The sequence below is a fragment of the Pelobates fuscus genome, chromosome 10 (assembly GCF_036172605.1).
Source record: "Pelobates fuscus isolate aPelFus1 chromosome 10, aPelFus1.pri, whole genome shotgun sequence".
Taxonomy (NCBI): Eukaryota; Metazoa; Chordata; class Amphibia; order Anura; family Pelobatidae; genus Pelobates; species Pelobates fuscus.
Window position 1 is genome coordinate 39,427,641 of NC_086326.1, and position 20,645 is coordinate 39,448,285.

A 20,645-nucleotide genomic window follows, 5' to 3' on the forward strand; every position below is an offset into this window, starting at 1 on the left:
ACCTGAAGTCAGTACACAGTTAATACAATGTTAAACACAGATCTGCACACCAGTCGAGCCATAAGACTTGCTTTTCCCACATAAATCCCAAATTTCGAGTGATGTTACTACTGCAAGGGATTCTGGGTGGGCATATGCAAATTAGTTCAAGAATAAAACACATTTTGCCTCATTATTCCATTTTAAACGTGAAATCCTTGGATTTGTTGAACAATATACTGAAATAATTGGATATTATAGAATAGTCTCTTGTTTTATTCCACTATTTCTGCTTTTAAATAACACTACCTTTATTTCTATCTTCGTCTCTCTTATTTTATCATCAAATTGCACAGTTCCTTTCAATGTGAGTATGTTACAAAAGATTTCATTTTTGTGTATTAGAAAAAATTATATTATGGCACTTTCCCCTCCTTCAGCCATAGCCAGGTCGTGGATGTAAAAACTGAAATGCAACTAGTGGGGCTTTGTTACAATTTGGGGTTTTTATATCTATCTTTCTTACTTTTTTTTTCCCCTAGATCTCCTTATTCAATTTTATATTTTCACTTTTTATATTTTTAATTCTGAATGATTTGTGTATGTCAGGATGAAGGAAGTCAAATATATAAATACAGTTTTTGTTATTTTGAGTTAGTGTATTAATAGCTATTATGGAAAAGTTGTCTGTAGAAACATTATCGGTTTACGGACTTAAAGCAGCTCAGATACTTTTTACCAATCATAATCCAGAAGGCAGAGGAAGCTGAGAAATGATTTTAGAAATGCAGGAGAAGCCAAGATCATGTGGTCATGCTATTTGGAATCAAACCAAATGGGTTTCGGAATCAGTGGGAGAAAGATATTCTACTATTTAAACACAGACAGTAAACATACGATAATCAAGATTTTTCAAGATTTCAGATAGAGAGATTCCTATTTATAACATAGGGCAGAGCAAGTAGACTTGACCCCACAGAGATTGATGTGACTATTTAACTTTTTAACAGATAAACTGATCTTTTTTGCGTCATACAAAACAGTCTGCACTATGCTGTTCCTCATGTATATGAGAAAAAGAACTGATGAAAATGAAAAATAAATCTCAGAATCCCGCAGCTTTGCATTAAAATAAAAGGACGTTAAACTAGACTTTTTTTTTCTTTACATATGTCCTTTTCTTTGTTTTATCCCACATGTCTGTGCATCCTAAATGCTTACAAAGAGACACTAAGGACAACCTTCTTATACATTTTGTGACCTTTACAGAACTTCTTCATAGACCAGTAGACACTACTATATAAGTATGTTGTGATCAGGTTCTCAAACATGATTTTTTTAATATATCAATGTGATTTCTGCTTTGTACTTTGAGATTTGGTATTAGTAGACAATTTACAATTAACATTACATACCAACAAGCCTCCATTCAGTTAATTAGCAAATTTTAACAATTGCTAAATAACCCTTATGTTTCCAGCTCTGATTGTATCAGGGACATCCAGAGGCAATGGGATATTTGTAATAGTATTTTCATGAAATGTACCAAAAAAAATTTTTTTAACATATTTTATCAGGCCAATACACTACTGCAAGAGCCAGAGTTTTCTTTCACCCCTCACTGGATCAATATTTCCTCAAATAAAATATTTATCCTTAACTTCCTTGAAATTACATGAAGTGAAAACAGCAGCTTCTTAATTATAAAACTAGAGTTTATTAGAATTTGGTTTCACAGTTAAACAGCACAGGTGGAGTTTATTTAAACTTTTGCTTTAAATAATGAAAAAAATAAAGAGGAAATTCTTGATAAGTTTTAGTTTGAAGCGATGGTGTTCTGGATCCAGTCGATGTAGTTGCAGACCTTGGTGTATACTCCGGGGTAATTCCTCAGAGCACAGCCAATTCCCCAGGAGACCACACCCTGGAGCTGACTGTTACAGGTCACGGGGCCACCAGAGTCACCCTGTGGGAATATAACAGAGATTGTAAGACACTACTGAAATATATATTACATAGAATATAAAATATATATGAAATAAAATAATCAAAAACATCCAAAAATGTCTAATCTATATAATAAAAGAAAAAATCTATGTGACGTTAATTGTGTAAATATATACACTTATTATATGGAATATGTAGACATAGCAGAAATGACCGCACTCCAAGGACTTTATAGAGATTTTCATATAAAATTTAACTTCAATGCCTCCTTCAATGAAACCAGCACAGAACATGTTACCAGTGATTTTCCCAGGGTAGGACTTGCTGCACTGTGTATCGGTCAGAATTGGGGCATTGAGACACTGCAGAAGATCTGGGTAATTGGCTACAATAAAACAGGATTTGATTAACCGATAATATTGTTACATGTGAATTAAATCCTGGATAAAACATTCTGATCTGTTAAGGAAACCTTGGAAAATACAGTCTGAATTCACTGAGCTGAAAGCTTATTGGAGAATTAGCATATCCCATTGAGTAGAGACTCCTTGGATTTACTGACGAGATTAAAAAAAATTCCCGTAACTTTCTTACCAATGAGAGCACTCTGAGGGAACAAGCAGTCTGTCACTTCTATATCTGCTTATATTGATTTGACTAGATGGGTCAATTAGTTATTATTTACTAACTGTCACTAACAGTTCTTGTTCTAATAGAAACAGAAAACTCATATCTATTCAAGCTTTGTTTTATTTGGTGTGATTTATCACATTACCAGCATGCAGATGATTTCTTACAAACTTAATTTCTACACTTTAGTAATGGTACAAAGTGATACATTAATTAGTTTGACCAATAACTGACATTTTTGTTATGTGTTGAGACAGATTAATACCTATTTTTAACAATGAGATCCCTCCTAGAGAACTGTTCAATGAGAAGACACAAGTTATTTGAAAACAACATTAGCAATAATAGTGTAATAACCACAAAACCCATGTGACCCCACAAAGTATTTATGCATTAGTATGAACTTACTGCCACTACTCAGTGTGTTTCCCCATCCGGCGATCAGACAGCTGATACCAGCGGGGGCACAGCCAGAGGGCAGAGACACAGTATTCACGTAGGAGTTCAGGATGGCAGGAGAGGCAAGCTTGATCAGCATGATGTCATTGTCTGTCTTGCTGGACTGGTAGCTGGGATGTTTGATAACCTTGACAGAGCTAATAACCTGCTCAGTGCCCTCACTCACAGCGATGTTGTGCTCTCCCAGAACGACCTGAAAGCTCCTGTAAGAGAAAATGTAGCACAATCAGATACACGTGTGTTGGTATTTCAGATTGTTTCTGTGAATTGAGATCCAACTAAGCGTTGTGGAATAAGTTATCACTATATAAATGGCAATAATGATATTATTAATAGTAACTACCTGGCTATGACATGAGGAACATTTTCTCTGATTTAGTAATAATTTAGTTTTATAAAAAATTGCAACCATAATGGGAGATTGTGTGTGTAGGAGCAAGGGATGTTAACATTCTACAGTTTCCCAAACAATCTATTCATTTAGTTCAATGACCAATACAAATCCAATGTTTTGGGGAATTCTATCACATTTGCAGTCACACAATGAAAGCTGCAGAGTGACACATCTGCCATTTGTTTCTCTGTCTGTCCATACCCATGCTTGGCTTTTTGCCTTCCCAAGCTGTGGATAGGACCTTAACCAAGCACACAAAGAAAGCCACCAGAAGAATAGAATGTCTAATAGACGTTTATTCTTTTAAAACTAATAAAAACAAAAAGCTCTTAAGCAGAAAGATGTAATTGTACATTTCTATCTAGAGGTTAAATACTTACGGTTTGTAGCAATGAGCAGCAGAGACCACCCACTGGCTGGTAATCAGGGAACCTCCACAATAATGGTAACCGATATTCAGGGATACAATGTATGGGAGAGAGTTCTTGGTGCAGATGTAACCTCCAACAATCTTATCATCATCATCCTCAAATGCACCTGTGGGGAGAGGAAAAAGTAAAAAGGTTTATTTTCACTCGAGAACATCAGCCGTAAGGAGATTTCTGCAATCATTGCACTTTGTTTAGTTATATGTGCTAGTTTAATAGCTAAATTGCCATATTAATCCAGCGAAAAAGACTCACCAACTGCCACCAACAGCACACAAATCAGAAGAAGCTTCATGGTGGGAACTGGATAGATGTCAGAGATGTGTTTTTGGGTCAGAGTATTCCAGCATTTATACATTTACCTAAACTAACCATTCCCCCTTTATCTCAACTGCAGCACACAGGTGAAAAATGTGTAATGTTGACTGTGTACAGGTAATGGATACAATTATCAGTGACCTTGTGCTAAATTATATTTTGGGAGTGGAAATTAGAAACTTCGCCATATCTCCTATGATGAATTTTTTTTTTGTTGTTGTTGTTTTTTTTTTTTACCGTTTTACTGACATTTACTTATTATTCAATTTTCTGGAGATATTTACGTTCAAACTTTTTTTTAAGTTATTTTTGTGCACAATAAAATTGTATCTACTACGTGATGTTAATTTATTTTGCCGACTGTAATAAATACATTTCATTGGTTGTTTAATCTTTTTTCACATTCTGGTTGATATACTGTTTTATAATATTAATAAGTGCTATATTTTGTAATACCAAAAATCATAGATTACAATAATATTTAGATTTTTTTGTGTGTGTTTTTACCTATTGTGTCTATTTGGATAAAACATAATAAGGAAAGAGAAGAAATTTTTCTTGGTCAAAGTTTTTTTCATAGTGGATTGTATGCACAACGCATCCAATGTTTGACAAAGTCTAGTAGAGATCACTAGGTCAGGGGTTGAGTTTACTGAGTGTGTGTTAACAATGGCGTGTAATGTGTATGTACACTGCTGTGTATGTTTACATGTTCTATGGAGTATATATATATGTAAAGTGTTTAATCTATCAATCACTCAACAAGATAGTTGTAACTCTGAAGCAGTCAGAGAAATCCAGAACTGATACCTGGAACTTCACAAAATTTACCTTCACGGAATATGGTGAGAAGAAAATCATTGCTCTAAATACAGAATATATTGAATCCCATTTGAAGTGTGATAGAATGCCTGTGGAGGACATGTAAAAGGGTTATCTTGTCAGATACATTAGAACCCTGGCACAAAGTGCTAACTCACCTCATAACCTTGAGAACACTATCCTTACAGTGAAGCGATGTGGTGAAGTCAGGATGTTGTTTGGTGGCTTTTTGTCGACAGGGATGGGAAAACTGACCAAGACTGAGAGCAAGATGGACAGAGCCAAGTACAGGACAATTCGAGTGAAAAACATGTTCCTGTCTGTTAGATACTGGATTTGTGTCCCGCTGTTGGAGATGCGAGGCAGACAGGGGCTCCCTACTTCACATATGGTGGTCCTGCCCACGTATCCAACCCTATTGGGCCATGGTGAGCGAAATCATTAAGAACCTATTGCCTGCACCTATGAGACTAACACCAGAAATCTGCCTCCTGTACATATGGCCAGAAGGTCTTACCAGGGTACACACAAAACTATTATTTCATACGATAGTGGCCGCCTGCCTCCTCATAGCTAGAACATGGAAAACACAAACGACCCCCACGAAATCTGCACTACTTAGGCAAATCCAGACAAACTGGGATTATGAATCAATGGCCTATCGCCAAATAGGGATAACGGGGGCAACAGCGGAGGCGCGCTGCATGTGGGATAGCTACTGGAAACAGACGGGATGTACGATAGATGGGGAAGAGTGAACATCAGAGTGGATGGGAACACCGGGAGATGAGTGATATAAAGTAATGTAAAAGGATGCAAAGATACCAATTGTTGAAACATGCTAAGCGGGACTAAAGGACATATGGGCTGAGGTCAAAATTGTTCCTTCTCCTTTCACCCACAGTCATCGTGTTACACGGTGGACTGGAAATATAGAAGGTACCTGTAGCACTAGTAACATCGTGCTGATAATATTGTTGTGCAGTTTTGATATATACCCACTTGTATATAAGTTACCCCCCGACCCCTCCCCTACACATCCCCATTAACCCCTTCCCCCCTTCCCATTCACCACGGAGGTATGAAACACATTCGTAAGAGGCACCTCCGGGTAGGCACGGGCACCCTTACAAGGGAAGTCTCAGAGGGTAGAGAACCTTATGTGATCAACAACCATCTCCCCTGCCTTCCAGGTTGTGGATATTGTTTACGTATAATGCACTGTATAAAGCAATGTATAACTTGTTTACGTGTTCATGGAATTATGATACGAATGTAAGCACTCAAAAATTTATGTCCCTACCCTTCTTTTTCTTCTGTACCCCTGAAATACTTAAGCAATATGCTAAGAAAATAATAAAAATTGTCAAATTGAAAAAAAGATACTGGATTTGTGCGTTAAGTTTCAAATAAAATGTCATTTGTCTAAATTGTTCTGAATCAGCGATAAATCCAAATTTTATAACTTCAAAATGCTATACTGATGAATCACAAAACAAAGGAAACAGGAACTGTACGAGCGATTTCATTTGTTTTGTAATTTAGAGATCCATCCATAGAGCCAAAAAAAAAAAGAGATGATTGGTGGGGATTAAATATATATTTAATAAATAGAATGGCAGTATATAAATGTAGATACTTTACAGTTCCTCTTTTTTCCCTTTATTGATTATTTCTTCTTACCTTCATCTGTGAGATAAATTGCATGAAAATGCACCTATGAGTATTCTGTAAATTCTATATATAATATTTATATCTTGCAGTACACTGATTGGCCAATTTTTATGCCCTTTTGGTTCATCCAATTTGCTTTTCCAAAAACAATTTCAGGGAGGAAACTCATGTGAGCCTAAATGCTGCAGAAAAAAAAAATCACCCAGTTCAATAATTTTCCAGGTAAAAAAATTATATTTTGCCTTGCACAAATCTGCTAGACACATGAGACTGTGGTAGAAGTTCAACTTCCATCATGATAATGACTCTATACACAGACAAAGCTCCATGAAAGCAGTTTAAAACCAAGAATCTGAATGGTCAGCTAAAGTCCTGAAAAATTGCTTGAAAATCGCTGTTAACCAGAAGTCCCCATTCAACCTGACAGACCATGAGGAAGACTGGGGACGTTTTGAGCAAAGCAACACAGAGCCAAGGAACACGATCAGTCAGGTATTCTCTACCATGTGAGCTGTCTTTAATCATTGTGTATAAGCTGATTTAAGTGGCAGCTTTGTAGGTTAATGCTGCATTTACCTCACACATCAATTCAGAGTAATTCATGGATTGGGGGGTCCTAGTGACTATATTGCCCTCAGGCCTTATATGTACTTTCTCAGACTCTTTGTAACGGAGATACTGGCAAAAACATCCTTAATGAACTTAGTAATATCAAACAATATTCCTGCAGAAATATGCACAAGAAACAAATTATCTTAATTGCAATGAAAAAATAACACGTACCATTATAGTATCTAGTAGAATAATTTATTAAAATTGTATTTTCAAATATTTACCCAATGGAAAGCAATAATCCAAAATCAAATGAAAAAATAATGCCAGTAATAAATGAACAGTGCTAAAAAAAAATTGTATCCGATAGGAAATGTCTCGAGTAATATTAATAGCATCCTGACTTCAGCTGAATTGATAACATGACTGTCAGTAGGAACACGTTATTTACTCTCCAAAAATATCACACAGTACAAGGCCAGTGATAATAGTAATCTTTACCTGTATACATAAAAAATTTTCCACCTGCATGTTAAAATTAGGTGAAAGGGAAAAGGGTAGTTCAGGTGAATGTACGAGAGGCAGAATATTCTCCCCAAGAACACCCGCCTGACACTCTACTACACCATAAAGCTGCTTCTGATTTTATTTTTTTATTTGTTTGCTTCTATGAGAAATATTGGATTGGACGATATGAATTAGATAAAATAGATAAAACTAGTAAAAAAGCAAAGACAGCTCAGTTTATTTTTTCATATAACGTGATTGTGGGTGCAAGAATCTCAGAGAAACCTTGAGTTTAAAGTAGCTGAATGGATATTAAAGCCAGTGTGTTTTAGTGGTTATGGTGCCAGCAGTGCCATCACCAACCCCAACGTAAGAAGTCAAACCACGTTACACCTAATCTCTACCATAAAGCCTCTTCATCGAACAAAGCCAGGCGGTGCAGGGCTTAGCTCATTGGTTGAGAGCAATCAGCTGAAACTTTCAGCCAATGAGCTGGAACCTTCACTGCTGGGCTTAGCTGAGGAAAGCTAACGGAATTGCCTAAGCAGAAGCTTTCAACTTCACTTCCACAGAGAGGTTCTGTCTGGTGTGACCCAGCAGACTCCAGGTAAGGAGTCTAACTATACTTAAACAGTTTACTACTTACATTGGGGGTGCACCAGGGAACTACGGGCCCCATAACAACTAAAGGATCATTGAAGAGGTTATGGAACTTGGAGTGCTCCTTTAACAGGGATATTATGTATAATGTTTAGTTTGGAGCCAGGGAAGTACAAACTAATGGTGTTTTTTGCTGGTGGGTGCTTTCTGCATCTCATTGCTACAAGCTGTTTGAATGTTTTATCTGAGCCAGATAAACAATTACTTTTTATGTAAGATACACCAAGACTGTTTTGACACCAGCAGGCAGATTCTATGCCTGTTGTAGCCATATATGTGAAAATATAGATGTGATAGAGACTTCCAAAACAGCTGCAATGACAATAACTTTTCTATGGAATTAGAATTAATGTATGTTTCTCCTACCTTCCCTCTGGCAGGAACAATCAGGTCAGAGTGGGTGAGCACAACATTGCTGTGAGAGAGGACACTGAGCAGTTAATTGACTCTGCCAAGGTGATCAAACACAGCAACTACAATCATTTTACCTTTGACAATGACATCATGCTTATCAAGCTTGACTCTCCTACCCCCATGAATTCCTATGTGAATCTGTGTCTCTGGCTGTCCCAATGTTGGTACCAGCTGTCTAAGCGCTGGCTTGGGAAACACACTAAGTGATGGACTGATGGAGCCAGCATTGAGAACAGGTGTTCAGCTAAGTCTGAAATGGATCCACATATCATTTTATTAGAGAGGATTATTTGTGTCCATTTGCTCTCAATTTGATATAAAATGGTTCTTACATTTATAATAGACCCTATTATAAGCAGAAATTTAGAGACAAAATAAAAGCTAATATATCTTACAAGTAGCAATGGGAGGTATAGTTGTTTTCATTTATGAAAAGCTTTTTCTTGTAGATATTTAACCAAGACCTCCAGTCAAGATGCAATTCTTTGGTGTGAGTAAGAAGATGAAAATTGCCTTTTTATACGTGAACGTACAGGTGAGTGTTTGATAAAAGGTCAGAGAGCTCGATACATTGTGTACACGCTCTTACCTTGTATGCTATTTGCTGAATGTCGTATTTCTTCTTTCTGTCTCAATTGAAATATGTACTAATCTTCATTAAAACTGCCGTTCAGACATCCTTGAGTGCCTGGACTATCTCTGTGATTTTATATCCAATACTTGCCTTATTCCATTGCTGTTACAGTGCCTCACACACAGCGTTGTGGAAACACGCCACATCTATGGCAAACAAACAATGGTTCAGTAGGACCATCTTGGTCATTGATGAAGCACCAAGCAAGAGCTATTTGCACAATTTGGCCATAGATGTCCATTCCTCCCATTGCAGTGACCTCTCAGTATCCTACATTTAAACTTTCTGAGTTATTCACTAAAGTGAGAATTGTCTGGAATTCAAAGGGAATTTCAAAATTTAGACCAAAAAAAGCTGACTTTATGATACTGTAAACTATTCAGCCTTAACAGCAGCAACACCATGCCAAATGCCTTAATACTAGGCATGTCCTCTCTCTGTCTCGGTTGTAGGTTTAATTTCAACTATGTTAAGCAGCACACATAAATGCCAATATATCCTCTAAACTGGGGATAAAGGTGAGATGTTCATGAGGTTACAGTGAAATAAAAAAATCTCATGTAATTGCATTAACATGGGTTTTGCAAAACTAACCCAACCTCACTTGAAAGTAAAGCTTGTTCATGTTGGCCTGTTATCTGGATCTAAAGAGAGAGAGAGAGAGAGAGAGAGAGAGATAGACACAGAGACAGATGGATGGATTGACAAACAGATTGGCAGATAGGCAGATTTTATATTTTTGTATGTGTTTGGCGGTGTGAATGCGGAATGCAGTTTGTGTGTATGAAATTCTGCACATTGTGTGTGTGTTTCAGTATCTAATTCAATGCATACTGCATGTGTCCTCTGTATGTAAAATGTTTAGTGTGCAAGTAAAGTGGGGTGTGACACTGACAACAATTATATCCATTTAACAGTATATCCATTCACACCTATACCGACTTGCATTCTGTCAGCACTGCAAAATTAAAATTAAACAAGTGTACCTTTTAAGTTTAATATTACAATAATGTAGAGATTGCCAAAGAGGCCATCTACAACTCAGTACAGTATGTGTTCCCTCCCTGGAGCTGTCCCTGTTAGTGGTGCTGAATGAAGCTGCAGGTTTTGTGCTCAGTGTTGCTCAGAGATTTGTAACTGTGTTTACTGACGGCACAGAAATATACAGCCGAATCTGTAGTCTCAGAACTGGACAATTTCAGGGTGGACTTCAGAAGAGTTGTTCTGTTCCAAGTCCACGACTCGAATCCATCTTCCATGGCATCAGACTTGGCATTATCACTTGTAGAATATATCATAAGCTTGAGTCCCTCTTCGGGTCGCTGTTGATACCAAAACATTGTAGGATAGCTAGAGTCATCATATATACATTGTAGTTCTACAGGACTCCCAGTCTGAACGATGATTAGTTTAGAACCCTGTTCAACCTTCACCCCAAGACACAGACCTAACAGAACACACAGAAAGATTAATAAATATAAAGTTATTTTTATTTTTATAATAATAATAGGTTCAGTGCTTCATTATTTATGGACTGATTGGCATACAATAAATTGTAAAACAGTTTTACATCTCACAAACCTGAAAATCTTATATTAAATTGTAAATTAAATCTGCAAAAGACATTTAATTCCTAAATAAATGCATGTTTGCATGCTACCTAGTCTCAGCTCGGTGTAGTGATTTAACTACAACTTCATCACCCAAATCCTTCTAACCCCTTATCTCTGCCACCCCATACTTCTTATATGGTGTCCCACAATTCTGCCTCTTCTCAGGATTCGTGTCTCTCCTGTATCTCTCACACAGCCTCCCCATCACTGCTTCCCCACTACCTCTCACACAGCTTCACTGTGACTGCTTCTCCTGTATCTCTTACATGGTAGAAAGACCAGCACTGTGTACAGTGAGATTGACGTGCACATTTTTCCCATCCTGGAACAAGAATAAAAGTATCTTTAAAAGTCTTGTGAAATGTATGCTGTAGGAGTTCTTTTGATAAATAATGCTCTGTGTGTAAACCAAATGAGATAAAGCTCTCTGACCTTCCACAGCATCAAGTCCTCTGGCCAGACAGTAACAGCTCACACCGCACATTGTGAACATTTCAGATACATTCTGTGGTTTCCCTCTTCCTGTCTTATTCAGGAAGGCACATGTCTATAAAGTCAGGTGCTCACAATTTAGAATAACTGTCAAAATTCTACTTGCCAGCTGGGGTTCTGAGAGCTGTACATGAAAATGATATAGAAACCTACTGGTTTAAATGTAAACTACAATAAAAACTTGGAATCTCAATAGTTAATGGTTTGGAATACATAGCAGAACTACATTACAGGGAGTGCAGAATTATTAGGCAAGTTGTATTTTTGAGGATTAATTTTATTATTGAACAACAACAATGTTCTCAATGAACCCAAAAAACTCATTAATATCAAAGCTGAATATTTTTGGAAGTAGTTTTTAGTTTGTTTTTAGTTTTAGCTATTTTAGGGGGATATCTGTGTGTGCAGGTGACTATTACTGTGCATAATTATTAGGCAACTTAACAAAAAACAAATATATACCCATTTCAATTATTTATTTTTACCAGTGAAACCAATATAACATCTCAACATTCACAAATATAAATTTCTGACATTCAAAAACAAAACAAAAACAAATCAGTGACCAATATAGCCTCCTTTCTTTGCAAGGACACTCAAAAGCCTACCATCCATGGATTCTGTCAGTGTTTTAATCTGTTCGCCATCAACATTGCGTGCAGCAGCAACCACAGCCTCCCAGACATTGTTCAGAGAGGTGTACTGTTTTCCCTCCTTGTAAATCTCACATTTGATGATGGACCATAGGTTCTCAATGGGGTTCAGATCAGGTGAACAAGGAGGCCATGTCATTAGATTTTCTTCTTTTATACCCTTTCTTGCCAGCCACGCTGTGGAGTACTTGGACGCGTGTGATGGAGCATTGTCCTGCATGAAAATCATGTTTTTCTTGAAGGATGCAGACTTCTTCCTGTACCACTGCTTGAAGAAGGTGTCTTCCAGAAACTGGCAGTAGGACTGGGAGTTGAGCTTGACTCCATCCTCAACCCGAAAAAGGCCCCACAAGCTCATCTTTGATGATACCAGCCCAAACCAGTACTCCACCTCCACCTTGCTGGCGTCTGAGTCGGACTGGAGCTCTCTGCCCTTTACCAATCTAGCCATGGGCCCATCCATCTGGCCCATCAAGACTCACTCTCATTTCATCAGTCCATAAAACCTTAGAAAAATCAGTCTTGAGATATTTCTTGGCCCAGTCTTGACGTTTCAGCTTGTGTGTCTTGTTCAGTGGTGGTCGTCTTTCAGCCTTTCTTACCTTGGCCATGTCTCTGAGTATTGCACACCTTGTGCTTTTGGGCACTCCAGTGATGTTGCAGCTCTGAAATATGGCCAAACTGGTGGCAAGTGGCATCTTGGCAGCTGCACGCTTGACTTTTCTCAGTTCATGGGCAGTTATTTTGCGCCTTGATTTTTCTACACGCTTCTTGAGACCCTGTTGACTATTTTGAATGAAACACTTAATTGTTCGATGATCACGCTTCAGAAGCTTTGCAATTTTAAGAGTGCTGCATCCCTCTGCAAGATATCTCACTATTTTTGACTTTTCTGAGCCTGTCAAGTCCTTCTTTTGACCCATTTTGCCAATGGAAAGGAAGTTGCCTAATAATTATGCACACCTGATATAGGGTGTTGATGTCATTAGACCACACCCCTTCTCATTACAGAGATGCACATCACCTAATATGCTTAATTGGTAGTAGGCTTTCGAGCCTATACAGCTTGGAGTAAGACAACATGCATAAACAGGATGATGTGGTCAAAATACTCATTTGCCTAATAATTCTGCACTCCCTGTATACTTTGGATTCCTATTATAATATATTTAGAGTTGAAAGTAGGATTTAATGAATCCTAAGGAATTTATATTAATTTGAGATAAAGGTATAGCTTATGAAGATAATTTTAATATAAATATATGTAATTTATCTTTGGGTGGGGACACATACTCGTGTACAACAACTGTTGTGTACTACTACTTCCATCACAATCTGTCTCATATTGATGGGGGTTGTGTCCTATGATTGGTTTAGATCCAGGGACTTTAATTTGTTATTTGGAGGTTGAAAAAAATGTCTTGGAACTTTCATGAAACATTTAGAAAAAACAGCTGTAGACTGTAATCATCCAAGGGATAGTGATTGCAAGAAGTGAAATTGGCCTATAGCAATACTATACATAGATTTCACTACCAGAATAATCACTCAGCTCTTGAGAAGCATTATAAGAGTTGCAATCCACCTTGCACTATTACATGTGAATAAAATAATTAGGGTAATTCAGTTAACTGGGAATTATTGGAATGGAACAGGGAAACTTTAGGTACAAATATCAGAGCTTATTATATAGGTGACTTGTTGTCCAGTTTGGTTAAAAAATATAGAAAAATCCCCTGTCACCTCCAAACTATTTATCATTTAGTTAATAATGGATGCACTGTGTGCTGCTGTATATAATGTGTATAATATAGTGTATTGTGTGTTTGACACTGTCTCTGTTGTTGATGATTTGTATTAATGAAGGCCTTAATTTTATTCTAGTAACCGAAAACAGTTTAATAAATAGCGACTGTTTTGGAGTGAATTCTTTTCTATAAAATTTTGACTGGATTTTATTGTCAGCTGAAACTCTAGCAGCCAAACCCAATAAACAGGGGGGTACTCGATAGAGAATTAATTTTTAAAAAAAAAAAGTGTTTCAAAAGCACAGTTTTTCAGCCTCTTTAGTGAGGAGCCTTGTTAGTCGTTAAAAAGATATTAAGTAAAAGCCTATGGGGGTAAATATGAACTCACATCAGTACAAAGGAGTTTTTAATTCTCCCACAGGCTCCCAACTAGCCATGCCACAAGTAGGGGCATGCCCACCAAACAATGAGCAGCCATTTGTTGCTTACTCTGGCTATTGCTTCAAAGTCACTAATAGCATACAGGTTATTCTAAATAAATGATGGAGGGTGGCTAGACCGGTCCACCTCATGTGCTCCCACCCATGGCCAGTGGGTAAGGGCTAATATATAAAAAATAGAGATATTCTTATGTCCCCCCAGCTACCCCAACATTGGAGGGAATTAATTGAATAATAAATAGGAGCGACTTAGGCCTCAATTTAATTTATTTTAATTAGCATTAGATTTTTTTTTTTTTTTTTAAATAACAAATAAGTTATCTGCAAATATTCCCCTAAACATTAATGGTGATTTCTGCAGGTAAATCATTAGGAAAGGGTTTTTTTTTGTTTTTTTTTTGTAACAGACTGGCATAATTTCTGATGCTGATTTAAACATTGCAGACTTGCTCCTCTAATTATACACAATGGCGGTATAAAGGACATACAGATTAATGAATATGTTGCACTGTGTGCTCCCTGCTATGTGGTACAAACACAACAAAAAGTAAAAGAAAAAAGTGCATGCCTTTTACATTGTCTATATGTAATAGCATTGTAAGAGTTGTACAACAGCTGCAGGTGACTTTAGACTTTAGTGAGTTGCTCCTATCCTGGAGCGGTTCCACTGAGTGGTGCTGAATGAAGCTGCATGGTTTTATGCTCAGTGTTGCTCAGAGATTTGTGACTGTGATCGCTAACTGCACAGAAATACACAGCCGAATCTGCAGTCTGAGAACTGGACAATTTCAGGGTGGAATTCAGAATAGTAGGCCTGTTCCAAACCCATGACTTGAACCCTTCTTCCATGGTCTCACTATCAGAGTTTGCAGCTGTTGAAAGAACCATAAGCTTCAGCTCCTGTCCAGGTCGCTGTTGATACCAATACATTCTCCAAAGGCTAGAGTCATCGTGTTCACATTGGAGCTCCACCGGTTTTCCAATCGAAACGATGATCAGTTTAGAACCCTGTTCAACCTTTACCCCAAGACATAGACCTGATGGAAACACAGAAAGAGACAATATTTTTTTTTTTTTTTTTTTTTATATCTTATCCAGTGTTTCATGGGCAAACAATACATTCTAAAACATTTTTAGATCTCACAAACCTGAAAATCTAAGGTAAAAAATAAAATAGGCACGAGACACTATCCTCAGTGCAGTTATTTAACATAATTTTCCATGATCCTACCCTATCTCTGCTCCCCAAGTTACATTCATAAATTTAAATTGAACACATTTTGCATGTAAAACAATTATCTCTCATCATTGTCTCTATCTATACCTCTTACATGGGAAGATGATCAGTGCTATATGCAGTGAGAATGGTGTCCACATTCCACCCATCAAGATAGAAATGTCAAGCCTCCTGGGACAAACCTAACTTTCTTCTTAGTGTTAACTGGTATAGTGACTTCTTTCAATGAGTAATGTATTACAGATCACTTAAGTGGTTTCTTACTTCCTGTCTTATTCAGGAAGTGTTCTGTATATAAATTCAGGTGCTCATACTATAAAATAACTGAATATCTCCTCTCCGGCTGGGGTTCTTGAGGAAGGTAAGACAGACACCTACCGGTACTAAACAAAAATGCAATCAAGTCTTTAAATCCTATATATAATAGGTTGACAAATCTAGCAGTGCTTTATTATATGGTGGTGTCTTTATGCAATTAAGTACTGCATGTAAAACTTTTAGAGTTTAACACTGGAGGCATCAAGTTAATATTTTTGGATAAACTTTTCTAATAAATGTAAAAAGTGTAGATAAAATTGTAAAAAAAAAAGTAATAATATTAAAATATCTTTTATAACAATAAATCAATACATGAAACAATTTCAAAATGTTACAAAATTAAAGTATTAAATATTTGTAAAGTTTATCTAAAAATATTAAATAATTTAAAAAACACAACGGCCTCAATTTAATTTAGCTTTCCAAATGTTTCAATATTTTCAGATGACGATTTATCTACGGAAGTAACCATTAAATTCTACTGGAATTTTTACAAATAAATCATTTAGAAAGATTTTCTAACAATACTGAATCATCTGGAAAGCTCTTTAAATTGAAGCCTTAGTTACAAATTAGCACTTCATATATCCTAAGTGATTTGTATACAGATAAATATTTTGGTTCACGAAGATAGTTGTAGAATTTTATCCTTCGCTGATGGTACAGGTGATGTAGACTTCAAGCATTTGGTAAAACCAGTTGGAGGCTACAAATCAAAGAAAATGTTAAAATCCACTTTAGCTTTTGTAGCACTAGCACTATTTCATTTGTCTCCAACGTTGGAATTAGAGTAGGATCCACCGATATTGGGGTAATGTGGTGTAGTGGTGGGCTTAACACAATATGGTCATATTGTGGCACTGAATCCCCATATATGTTTGCTGAGATATGTGATTTTAAGTAACCTTGTAAAATTTTAAACTGTATTTGTATGTGTGCGCTGTTCCTTAATCTGCATTATTCATACAATTTAGTCTTTATGGCAGCACCATTCCTGAGAAAAGCATGTTCTAGGTGTGCCCCCAATTCACTTTTTGTCTTTATTATGCAAGTGTGGAATCTATACCATATTCCTTGTGGGTTGAGCACCCCACCCAGCCCCTAAGCTTCAGAGGCCCCTTTGGAGGTGATCACAGGAAAGTATAAATTTGAGGAGGTTTTGGATAGTAAAATCACTTTAAAGGAACACTATAGGGTCAGGAACACAAATATGTATTCCTGACCTTACAGTGTTAAACTAACTATTTAGTCCCTCCCCCGGGTGCCCCCTTCCATGGCCCCCCTTTAATATAGTAATAATTGACCTTATTTCTGCCCATGCCCATGCCCATCCTTTGCTGACATCGTCAGAATTAATTATCTTAGCCTTTTACAATGCTTTCCCATATGAAACCAATGGATTAGCCGAGATTGTCAAATCTAATGATATCCGCCAAGGAGGAAGGCCAGTTGGCAGAGCCAAACACCACCTTGGCCAATCAGCATCTCCTCATAGAGATACATTGAATAAATGCATCTCTATGGCGAAAGTTTAGCATCTCCATGCAGAGCTCCAGAAAGCTAGTGGCCTTCTGAGGAGTGGCCACTGGAGGTTTTCCTAGGCTGTAATGTGAACACTGCCTTTTCATGGTAAAGGCAATGTTTACATTAAAAAGCCTGCAGGAACTGGCTATACTCACCAGAACAACAAAATTAAGCTGTAGTTGTTCTGGTGACTATAGTGTCACTTTAACTACAATTTTCATAGAGCAGATATATAATTTGCATTGTGAGTATATACAACAATGCACTTACAACAGATTATTAAAATACACTTAGACTTATTTAGCACTAGCACCATTTAATTTGTCTCCCATGTAGGAATTAGTGTAGGACCCACCAAAATTGGGTTACTTTGAAGTAGTGGTGGGCTTAACACAAAATGGCCATATGGTGGAACCCATATTTGCTGAGATAGGTGATTTTACGTAGCCTTACAGAATTTAGAAATGCATTATTATGTGTGCACCTCAATCTGTATTATACTTTTTGGTCATTATGGCAGCACCATTCTTTAGAAAAGCTTGTTTCGGATGTGCCCTCAATTCTCTTTTTGTCTTTACCATGGAAAATTTGGCATTTATTGTCTCCTATTAATCTCTATTGGAAATGATAAAATGTTCGACAGCAGCTAATTGCCAGTTGTTAACAGTTACATTTTGTTAAACTGAAGCAATTGGGAATCACTGATCGTACTGACCACAGAAAAGCATTCATTTTATATAAAGCCGCCTGAAGCTATTGAGCAGTTTGCATTGTAGCTAGTATGTTTATTTCCCATATACCACAAAACAATCCCTATATTACTTTGCTTAGGATATGTGTTTAAGTAACCTTGCAAGATTTAAAACTGTATTTGTGTGTGTGTGTGTGTGTGTGTGCTGTTCCTTTAACCCCTTAAGGACCAAACTTCTGGAATAAAAGGGAATCATGACATGTCACACAAGGGGTTAATCTGTATTTTGAATTACTAATGATATTGACAGACATTGTAGCAGATTCTATTGTCAGTTTAACTCAATGTGTTGTATACTGTTATTTGCATTTGTATAAATGTAAAATGTAAAAAAAAATAGTGAATGGGTATGTTACTAAACCTCACAGACATCCATCGCTAGCTATACATGTCTGTAACTTACACAGATTAGTGAATTTACTGCTCTGTATTTTGTGGCAGCATCATTAGAGAAATTGACATATGCCTTTACAATCCTATATATTAGCCGACAGCTGTGCAATAATCATAGCAGGGCTCCCCCAGCAGGTCACTATGGCGTATCGTTCCCTCCCTACACTTGACTCTGAGATTGGGTTCCACTGTTAGGTGAGAATGATAAGAGTTAAGTATAACTGAACTGTAAGGTGATTAACTTTTTTTTTTGTTTGTTTTTATATTATTATATCTTGTTGTGATAATAATAATAAAGAAGAGCTGATAGAACAGCTCCCACTGCAGCTCAGCATAGTGAGCTGTCCCTGCAAGTGCTGCCGAATGAAGCTGCAGGTTTTATGCTCACTGTTGCACAGGGATTTGTAACTGTGTTTGCTGACTGCACAGAAATACACAGCCGAATCTGCCGTCTGAGACTTGGACAATGTCAGGGTGGAATTCAGAAGAGTGGGCCTGTTCCAAGACCACGACTTGAACCCATCTTCCATTGCATCATTTCTAGATTTTTCCTCTGTTGAATATACCATAAGCTTCAGTCCCTGTTCGGGTTGCTGTTGGTACCAATACATCACATAATAGCTAGTATCATTGTGTTTACAATGAAGATCCACTTGGATGCCAGCCTGAACGATGATTATTTTAGAATCCTGTTCAACCTTCACCCCAAGGCACAGACCTGCCAAAAACACAGAAACAAAGAAATCTGTGTTTTGTAATAATACAATAAGATCAAGAAAGACAGACAGCCAATGAATAGGTAAAGAGGTTCACATTACACATGCAAAAATAAACGGATACAAATATAGCCAAAATAGAATCAGGTGAAGCCGTCAATTTAATATTTTTAGGTACATATTTAAAATGATTTAATATTTTTGGCTATACTTTTCAAATACTTTTTTTTTAATATCTAAATATCAAAAAAATATATCATATGTAAATAGATATCAACATATCAAAAAATATCTAAATATTTTTTACAAATATTAAATTATTTTGAATTTCATCCAAAAATATTAAATTATTTGAAAACCGTTTCCCAAAATATTAAATAGAGGCTTAAACATCATTACTTGAGACTTCATCAACAGTTCTGTAAATGTATTTAATTTTATTTTTCATCGCCTTGACTTTGTCTTTAACCCCTAACTTGTATCAGATAATTTAACTTAAACACTTCACAGTCAAGTACCAAGATTTAGCTTCAGCCATGAGGTCTCGTCCAATTTTCCATCACGCCCATCTCCTCAGCATGCCTTGCATGGCTTCTTCTGCCTCTTCTGTAATTCGCACAAGGCCTCACCCCATTACTGTTCCCTTCCATATCAATAACATAACCGTACCCCTTCTCTACCTCCCCTGTATCTCTTACATGGTAGGTAGAACAGCAGCAGATGAAATGGAGACATCCACATTTCTCACGACTTTGGTTTTCAGTTTTCTGGAAAAATAAATAAATAAAAGTCACCTTTACTTCTTTATTTGCACCTTCTTGAGTCTTTTCTCTGAAATGTTTGGTGTAACACTTACTGGAGTAATGTGTTATGTGTCCAATGAAATAAATCATTCTAAGAAAATGTAATAACCTCTCCTAGCAATGAGTCTGCTCAATGCCCTTTAGTCAGACACTAGAGGCTCACAGAGTACATTGTGAATACGTTGGAAATGCCTTGTGGTTTCTCTCTTCCTGTCTTAATCAGGAAGTCTTCTGTCTATACACACAGGTGCTTACAATTTATAAAACCTGACAATTATACCCTCCCCATCTCTCTCTCCAGCTGGGCTTCTGAGTCTCTTACATGAAGGTGATGCAGCAAGTTAGTGGTGTTAAATGAATAAAAGCATTGCAAGTTCTAAATCCCAATATATAATAATTTGAGAATACATTTTAAAAGTGTATTAAAACATATTAAAAAGCTTGCTTATTAAAAATAATTAAAGGACCACTGCGCACCCCAAAAACACTTCAGCTTTCAAGTGGGCACCAAGTCAGAGGCTTCCCAAGGAGAAGCCTCT

The 20,645-nt window shown here is 36.9% G+C and overlaps 1 protein-coding gene and 1 gene segment (V, D, J or C); both read right to left on the bottom strand.

Annotated features, from left to right (window-relative positions):
• Window positions 1-1,795: 1,795 nt before the first annotated feature.
• LOC134574701 (trypsin-like) lies at window positions 1,796-4,132 on the bottom strand. The gene is made up of 5 exons (XM_063433818.1): window positions 4,093-4,132; window positions 3,790-3,946; window positions 2,965-3,218; window positions 2,184-2,311; window positions 1,796-1,945 (listed from the first exon to the last, which is right to left on the bottom strand). The coding sequence occupies exons 1-5, from the start codon at window positions 4,130-4,132 to the stop codon at window positions 1,796-1,798; spliced, it is 729 nt and encodes a 242-aa protein (XP_063289888.1).
• Window positions 4,133-7,292: 3,160 nt separating this feature from the next.
• Window positions 7,293-20,139, bottom strand: LOC134574702 (T cell receptor alpha variable 5-like). The segment is given in 3 exon segments: window positions 7,293-7,375; window positions 10,566-10,865; window positions 20,002-20,139. Coding segments are annotated over 3 exon segments (426 nt in total).
• Window positions 20,140-20,645: the final 506 nt, after the last annotated feature.

Excerpts from the sequence above, each read along its gene's own strand:
- LOC134574701 (XM_063433818.1), bottom strand. The coding sequence starts at position 4,132 with ATGAAGCTTCTTCTGATTTGTGTGCTGTTGGTGGCAGTTG. Across the intron at positions 3,219-3,789 it reads GCTGCTCATTGCTACAAACC|GAGCTTTCAGGTCGTTCTGG; the intron begins GTAAGTATTTAA and ends TTTCTCTTACAG. Across the intron at positions 1,946-2,183 it reads TCATTGAAGGAGGCATTGAA|GGTGACTCTGGTGGCCCCGT; the intron begins GTTAAATTTTAT and ends ATATTCCCACAG.